The sequence below is a fragment of the Syzygium oleosum genome, unplaced genomic scaffold, assembly GCF_021117445.2.
Source record: "Syzygium oleosum isolate NSW1041296 unplaced genomic scaffold, Sole_v2.1 Sole_v2.27, whole genome shotgun sequence".
Taxonomy (NCBI): Eukaryota; Viridiplantae; Streptophyta; class Magnoliopsida; order Myrtales; family Myrtaceae; genus Syzygium; species Syzygium oleosum.
This window is the reverse complement of record NW_026607511.1, coordinates 2,863,681-2,872,773: the sequence shown is the minus strand read 5'-3', so window position 1 is coordinate 2,872,773 and position 9,093 is coordinate 2,863,681. Positions and strand designations below refer to the sequence as shown.

The 9,093-nt window shown below is 45.4% G+C and overlaps 1 protein-coding gene across 1 annotated transcript; it reads left to right on the top strand.

Annotated features, from left to right (window-relative positions):
• Positions 1-1,928: 1,928 nt before the first annotated feature.
• LOC115691931 (uncharacterized) lies at positions 1,929-7,371 on the top strand. Its single transcript, XM_030618678.1, has 3 exons — positions 1,929-1,979; positions 5,950-6,343; positions 7,082-7,371. Exons 1-3 carry the CDS (start codon positions 1,929-1,931, stop codon positions 7,369-7,371), a joined length of 735 nt encoding a protein of 244 aa, XP_030474538.1.
• The last annotated feature ends 1,722 nt before the right edge of the window (positions 7,372-9,093 follow it).

The window sequence follows — 9,093 nt, the reverse complement described above, 5'->3', positions numbered from 1 at the left end:
GGGGTGTCGCATTCTTTTATATTGAAACAGTTTGTTGAGTTGCTTGGAATAAAACCGCAATTGCTTGATGTTGTGCTATGCGTGACGACTCCCTTGAATGAAAAGATGTTGGTCTCAATGGGATGTCCGGATTGTACGATTGTAATTGGGGATAGGGAAGAAAAGATTGATTTAGCGGTTCTAGATATGTATGATTTCGATGTAATTGTGGGTATGGATTGGCTGTCTAAGCATAGGGCTGTAATGGATTGCAATAGCAGGGTGATCCAATTTAATCCAGTTGAACATCCGAAATTTAAATTTGTGGGAAGTCGAGGAGGACCCTCAATTCCATGGATTTCGTCATTGAAAATGATGAAATTGTTGAGTGAAGGTTGTCACGGATTCCTAGCTGCAGTAGTTGATTCAACGGCTGATGAGCCGAGGCTTGAGGACATAGCCGTGGTGTGCGAGTATCCCGATGTGTTTCCTCAGGAATTGCCGGGACTACCACCAGCTAGGGAGGTAGAATTTGTGATCGAGTTGGCACTGGGAACTGAGCCAATCTCGAAAGCACCTTATAGAATGTCGTTGTCAGAATTAAAAGAATTAAAGGTGCAAATGCAGGAATTGTTAGACAAGGGATTTATTCGTCCCAGTGCGTACCGGTGTTATTTGTTAGAAAGAAAGACGGATCATTGAGATTGTGTATAGATTACAGGCAGCTGAATCAGGTGACGATAAAAAATAAATATCCCTTGCCGAGAATTGATGATTTGTTTGATCAGTTACAAGGGGCTTCGGTGTTCTCTAAAATTGATTTGAGAACGGGGTATCATCAGTTGAGGATTAGAAAGGAGGATATACCGAAGACGGCATTTAGGATGAGATATGGACATTACGAATTTACAGTAATGCCGTTCGGATTAACGAACGCCCCTGCTGCCTTTATGGATTTGATGAACCGGGTGTTTAAGGAATATTTAGATCAGTTCATGATTGTTTTTATTGATAACATATTGGTGTATTTAAAAAGTCTCGAGGAACATGAATTCCATTTGAGAAAGGTCTTACAGACGTTAAGGGAGAACGCACTGTACGCTAAGTTTAGCAAGTGCGAGTTTTGGCTCAATCGAGTAGCGTTTTTGGGACATGTGATTTCCGGAGAAGGAATCTCTATGGATCCATCGAAAATTGAAGCTGTGATGAAGTGGCCTAGACCAACGACAGTAACTGAAGTCCGGAGTTTTCTGGGTTTAGCTAGATACTACCGTCGTTTTGTGGAAGGATTTTTAGCAATAGCAAAGCCGTTGACACATTTGCTGAAAAAGGAAATGAGATTTGAATGGACAGATAAATGTGAGAGAAGTTTTCAGGAGTTGAAACATAGATTGACAACGGCACCGGTGTTGACGATTCCATTAGGACCTGGAGGGTATGAGATTTATAGTGATGCATCGTTGAAAGGATTGGGATGTGTACTCATGCAACATGGACAGGTAGTGGCTTATGCGTCGAGGCAGTTAAGACCGCATGAGTTGAACTATCCAACGTATGACTTGGAATTAGCCGCTATTATGTTCGCCCTGAAGATATGGCGACATTATTTATGCGGAGAGAAATTTCAGGTTTATACTGACCATCAAAGCCTCAAATACTTGTTTTCTCAGAAGGAGTTAAACACGAGACAACGACGGTGGATGGAATTGTTAAAAGACTATAACTGCGAAATTCTATATCACCCCGGAAAGGCAAATCAGGTAGCAGATGCGTTGAGTCGGAAGTCAAGCATTGCGCATTTGATGGTCAAGGAGTGGACCTTATTGGAGGAAGTGCGAGACTCGGAGTTTAAGTTTGAAGCAAGTCGAGTCTCAAGTTTTCTAGCCACACTCAGAATTGAACCGGAGATTCAGGAAAAGGTTAAGGCCTTACAGCCTACGGACTCAGAGATGCAGAAGATTATGGAGATGGATGCTACTAAGAGAAAACCAGATTTTCAGGTATCCGAAGACGGAATATTGAAATTCCGTGGACGTTTGTGTGTGCCTGATGATGTGAAGCTTAAGGAAGAAATCTTGTCAGAAGCGCATCGTAGTAGTTACAGTATCCACCCAGGTAGTATTAAAATGTATCGGAATTTGAGATAGTACTATTGGTGGAACGGTATGAAGGCAGATATTGCTAAGCATGTGGTTAAGTGCCTGACGTGTCAACAAGTGAAGGCACAACATTGTAAGCCCAGGGGATTGTTGCGACCGTTGGAAATCCCTGAGTGGAAATGGGAACATATAACTATGGACTTTGTGATGGGGTTGCCAAGAAGTCAAAGAGGCCATGATGCTATTTGGGTGATTGTCGACAGGTTGACCAAGTCGGCACAATTTTTGGCTGTGCGGAAGGATTTAGCATTAGATTGGTATGCAGAGTTATATGTGTAGCAGATAATTCGATTACATGGGGTACCGATAACGATTACGTCAGATCGTGATCCCAGGTTTACCGTCAATTTTTGAAAAAGTCTACAGACAGCATTGGGATCGAAGCTGCAGTTCAGTACAGCTTATCATCCATAAACGGATAATCAGTCTGAGAGGAAGATTCAGACTCTAGAGGATATGCTCAGGGCATGTGTGCTGGAGTTCCAGGGTAAGTGGGAAGAACAACTGCCCTTAGTACAGTTTGCATATAATAATAGTTTCCAGCAGAACATCGGAATGGCACCTTTTGAGGCACTATATGGTAGGGCTTGTAGAACGCCCGTGTGCTGGGATGAAGTGGGAGAAAGGACTATAACCGGACCAGAACTAGTTGAGCAATCGATTGAGGCGATTAAGATTATACGTGAAAGGCTGAGGACAGCGCAGAGCTGTCAAAAGAGTTACGCGGACAGAAGGCGAAGACCTTTGGAGTTTCAAGTCGGGGATCATGTTTTTCTTAAGGTATCGCCCATGAGGGGATTATCCGGGTTTGGTAAAGAGGGAAAGTTGAGTCCGAGGTACGTGGGACCATTTGAGGTATTGGAAAGGATTGGGGAATTAGCGTATCGTCTTGCACTTCCGCCGAATCTGTCGCAAGTGCATAATGTGTTCCACGTATCGATGCTGAGAAAATATGAACCAGACCCGATGCATGTATTAAATTACGAGGAGATCAAAATAGATGACAAGGTGTCTTATGTCGAGAGACCGATAAAAATTGAAGATCGCAAGGAACGAGTTTTGAGGAGCAAGACAATCCCGATGGTCAAAGTTATTTGGGAGCACCACGGGACTCAAGGCGCAACTTGGGAAAGTGAAGAGATGATGCAACGTCAGTACCCCAGTTGTTTGAATAAGCAGTAGAAGTTGTAAATTTTGGATAGTGGGGAGATTCGTAAATTTCGAGGACGAAATTTTTGTAAGGGGGGAAGAATTGTGACATCCCGAAAATTTGTCCATTTGGGATTTATAAATTATTGAGTTTTATAAATGTACTTGCAGTTAGTTCTCGCCCGGAACTCATCATTCTTGGGATACTAACCATTGGGGAAATGCTAAATTAGGGAACTAAATTCGTACGACTAATAGAAAATTCGATCGTGAATTTAATTTCGACCATGAAATCGCCGAGGTGATATTTTGAGCCACTGTTGGCCGATTCGAGGATAGTTAGGGGTCAGTTCATCACTGTCATAGTAGTGGATTGTGGGTGATTCCGCCGGACTGCGAAACGAATTGACGAACGATCCTGAACCTATATCGAACGATCGTACCCCACGGATCTAGCGATGGATCCTCGCGATTTTAATGACAACCGAAATTTTCACGAACCGAATGGACTTGCATGTGACTCGATGTATTTCCAGTCACGAGTCGAATATGCGAATTTCCCAAACAAGCCGCCCGTTAGTTCGAGAAACGCTCGAGTTGCGTTTAATACAATTTAATTATTTAATTTAGCCAAATCGGACACCGGAAAATTTGGAAGTCACAATGGGACGTTAGGACGACGTTGCAGTTGTAACGTGCAATTTTTGATGTGCTCGAATCCTTCGGAAAAATTCATTTTCGATGAGAAACGGAGAAACTGACCGTTTTACCCCTAAGAATTAACAAAGGGCATGTTTTATGGAAGAAGGGCATTTTGGTCATTTTGCCCTAACTTTTTGATTGGACAATTTTGCCCTTGAACTTTTTGAGAAATTACAAGTATACCCTTGGATATTTTTGGTAAGATTTGATCTGGGCCGTCGATTTCAAGATTAGATCGAATCTGGACCGTCGGATCAAAAAGATTAGACAAGGGCGTTTTGGTCATTTGCCGTTTTGGTCAAATTGGTCCAAGCCTTATCTTCTCTCTCTCCTCTCCCCCCTCTCATTCGGCCCCTCCCCCACCGTGAGCAGCCCCCCTCTTCCAATCTCTTTCTCTCCCTCACGTTGGCCGCCCCCCCATCGCCGGACCGCCGATTACCGTCCGCCGTGTGCCGTCGCCGCCCAAGCCGATCGCCGCCCAAGCCGATCGCCGCTCGCCGGGAGCCGTACGCTGTCACCGCCGCTCGCCGCCGTTCCCGATTGAGCGCCGCCGCTTTCTGTTCTAGCTGCGATAGTCTAGAACACGGGTAAGTCGCGCTCTAAACCCAACTTAGGATTTCGGGTATCAACGGGTGATTTTTGGGTGAAATCGGGTATAAGTTAGGTGCGGAATTGCATGAATTAAGAGTGGAAATTTTGTGGCGGGCCTTAGAATTTAATTCGGGCAATTTTTATTGGAAATTAGAGGATAACAATGGGCTGTGGACTACTGTTCATGGGCTGTGATGGGCCGATCGGGATGCAAGTTGGATTTTTAGAACCGAGAATTTATGGTGAAAAAATCCCGTGAAGGACCGGAAACGATTTGGCGTCGTTTGGTGGGAGAAAAATAGCGATTTCTATGTTTTATGTGCGTTTGAATTATAAGTGAGTTTGGGTGGTGAAATTGAGTGTGCAATGGTGCAATTGGCTGATTGAATTATGTTAATTATGTGCACGTTTGGGCCAGATTGTTTTAATTATTAAAATTGGCCGTGTTGACTGCTGAGTGAGCATGGTTTGTGTATAATTGTTGCGTGCGCGGGTCACGTGTGATTGACCAGTTAAGTGGCAAGTGATTGTTGCACGTGTGAAAGAACGAGAAATAGTGCGTGATATGATATGTGAGATCGTGGAAATTGTGCCGTCCTGAGGTGTGTACGTTTGCGCGGGATGATGCCCGGTATTACAGGAAGACCGTCAGCCTGAGGCGTGTACTTCAACGCGGGTTGCGCAGTAGGTGGTAGATGTTGAGCCTGAGGCGTGTACGTTTACGCGGGCAAGAAACATGGCTTGAGGCGTGTACGGTAACGCGGGCCCTGGAGTTTTGTGATGAGATAGTCGCAGTGGACCTGAGGCGTGTACTGTAACGCGGGTCACTAGCGAGTGGAACGGAAAGGAATGTGATGAGGCAAACGGAAATGCGTGAAGTGTGATTTGAACATGCATGTGATTGCTTATAATACGAGTGTGACTAACATGCAGGGCGCAAGCTATATAGGTCCAGGTAAAGTAAATTGATGTGCCTGCTATGGGATTATGTGACGTAGGTGTGTGATTGTGTTTTGTGAAATTGTCTAGAGGTACGTGGTAGCCTAGGTGGGGTTTAGAGGTGAACTTACTGAGAAGTGTTCTCACGGTTGTTTCAACCAAACATTTCAGAACCCCGATCGGATCCATGAATCCTCCACCGCAGCCACCAGAGCATTTTGGGGTACCCGTGCACACCGAGTTGGACGTTACAGAGTTTCCGATGGGCGATAACTTTACCTGGATTAAGCACACTTCCACAGTATTTATAGATGTAGGTTTACCTCTTTTTGAGCATAAATACACTGCCTGGTTCTTTCGGGATGAAGCCGGGGACGAGTTCGGGCCCGTTAGGGGTTTTGATGTCCCGTTTAACTTAGTTGGAGACTAGGATCCGTCTGCTATACCCCCGATAGACGGAGAGCTGACTAGTGCGGAGACCAGTTTAGCTCAATGTGGATTGCATCCAGCAGCTGCCGCTCAGGCATCTTTGGGGGCTGAGCACGAACCCGAGCCCGAAGCATCGCAAGCTGAAGATGATCCAATGGATATAGATTTAGAACCGATCCACGGGGAAGAATCAGAGGAAATGGAGCTCGAGGTGGAACCCGAAGTGGAGCCTGAGGTAGAACCCGAGGACGAAACCGACGAGTCTGAACAGCTTGGGGAGGAGCCGGATTATATACTCCCGTATGAGCAGTATATGGATCCTAACTACGTGCCAGAATTTAATCTCTTTGAAGGACTAGTTGGGGAGGATCAGAATGAAGTTCCAGCCGAGTCGGGTGACATTAACCACCCGATCGAGATCGAGGCGGAGTCGGAGTCTTCGGAGGAGCAGACTAATTAGGAGAGTGTAGATTCGGATGACGCGGAGTCAGACTCAGATTGGACGCCGAGTATGGGGCGTAGGGGCTAATAGAGAGGTTCAGAATAGGTTTTTCAGAGTACCAATTTTGAAGGAAAGATATCCAGGTCCTCGGTCCTTTTTGTTATCGACGGATGTAGTTTGGTGTGTTCCTATATATTTAGTGACTTGTAGTTTTTGGGGTACTTGTATATGTGGTGGCTTTGTAACCGTAAATATTATGGTCTAAGTATGGCAATGGGAAATAAAAATGTACATTCTCCCTATTCTCTCCAGTTTTATTTATCAGGGATTAATTGTTAGTATCCGCTGTGGTTGTAAATCTCTGATAGCGATTTGAGGTCGGCGATATTCCTGGGACGTCGCATAAATCGACTAGGTAAGGGTAAGTCGCTTGCTCGTTGGGGTTCGAGGCGGGACAAGTTTGGCCCCGTCCGTGGCTTTGATGTTCCGTTTGACAGAGTGGGGGATTGGGATCCGTTAGCCATACCCCCTCCCGGCAGTGAGATGAGTAGTCTGGAAACTAGTCTAGCACAGTTCGGACATCAGCCTGCACCTACAACACCTGAACCTTTAGTGGCTGAACTAGACCCGGAGCCAAAAGAATCCCAGGCAGGGTATGATCCTATGGAAGTGGATCTAGGGGTAATACCAGAGGAGGAACTCGGAGAAGAAAACCCTGAAGAAGAGCTTGAAGAAGTACTGGAAGAAGAACCAGAGGACGAACCAGAGGATGAGCCTGAGGATCAGCTAGAGGAAGAGCCAGAAGGGGAGTTTGATGAGGAGGAGCGGATTGAGTTCCCGTTAGAGCCGGGTGAGGAGGAGGACAACCCGATTGAGATCGAGGCGGACTCTGAGTGCTTAGATGAGCAGGTAGCTCAGGGGCATTTAGACTCGGGTTCTGAGGAGTCGGACTCAGGTTCTGAGGAGTCGGACTCGGAGTAGACGCCATTTAGAGGGCGTAGGGGCTAGTTTAGGGGTTGTGTGAATGCCTTTTCAAGTGCCCCATTTTTAGAGTAGGGTATATCTAGGCTACTGATCCTTTTTGATATCGGTGGTGTATATTTAGAAGTTCGGTATGCATGTATATTATGTAGATTGTATATGATGGATATTGTATAAGTTTGAATAAGTAATGGATGTTTATTCTCCCTTGTACCCCTGGTCAAATATCGTCTGGGTGTTTGTGGATTTTGCTGGTGCTTTATATCTCTAATGAGTTATTTAGGGTTGGCGATATTCTGGGATGTTGCGATATTCAACCGAAGAAGGATGTCACAAGCTCGATGGGATTCGAGGCATGACAAAGTCTCTCTGCTTTTCCCTTGATTGTGCAAGTTCTTCATCGTCATCGTCATCACTTAGGAAATTTACATTTGCCAAAACTTCATCATCCGATTCACTAGATTGAGCAACTTCCCAATTTAATCCAATCAAATCTTCATCAAGCATGTCTTCACTAGAAACTTGGGGACATCTTTCTGTTTGCTCAACTCTCTCTTTATAACTTGCATAACACCCCCAACTCGGGGTCATTCATGTGACGTCCCGTTCATTATTATCTTTCGTTACACACAGGCGGAAGCATATCTCGGGACAATCACAATCAATACACACAGCGGAAATAAGACAAGAAGCATCATGAGCAAACTTTATGTTTATAGTGCATGTAAACCTATTTTAACAAGCCCTTCGGGCCATGGCAAACAACACATTTTTTCATAGCCGACTATAATTAGCAAAACCTAACTTGGGTTATCCTATACCCACTACGGCTTCTCACTCCTCGTTTCTTCACCTCTACCCTGGTCTCGTCCGCTTGGCCATCTCACATCCCACCCGTGGCTTTATCCCGTAGCCGGCCCGCTCGCACCGCTAAAGTACCGTTGAACCCATATAGGGATCAACCCATTCTCCGTTTGCGTAGTGATACCACGCCACTTACGGATGAGGCACTAAGTCCGTTAGGCCCTCATCGAACATGACAAGCGTTGTGATTCGGTGGTAGGCACGGTCTTTTCTGACATTTATCACGGTGAGCACTTCGGCTCTCATCTCCACGGGATTGTTAACGCAGGCGGGGGGAGATGCCATCCTACGGACCTGAAAAAGGGAAACAACGGGGGATGAGTCGAGAAGACTCGGCAAGTGAAAACACTACTATCAAGCGAGGACGAGACAATCGTCATTCACACAAGTCGATTCTTACCGTACCAGTATCAATGGCAATTCAAATAGCAAAGTCATGCTACGAAACCAACAAAACAAACATCAAACGTGAGTATCACACGTGAACATCATTAGATGAGAAAGAACGAATAACCATGAAACCAAGAAACGGGCTATCCAACCCATGTTACAACGTATCGTAATTTCTTTTCTCGATATTAGGGAATTCACTTACTCAACGACAAACAAAATTAGAGAACGGTTTAGAGACGAGTGAGCTCGAGAAATTTTGGGCTTCCTACTTGCTTCCTTCTTGCGTGGCCGAGCAAACCTAGGCCTACAAAGACCAAACCGTGGGCTCTTGGGTGGAAATGAGAAGAAACACGGGCTGGTTCGGGGTTGGTTTGGGCATAAGCTTCTCGGGCCAAAAGTGAGAAAAACAAGAAACAAAGGAAGAAGAGGATGATGAAGTTGGTGTCAGATGAGAAGGAAAGGGGG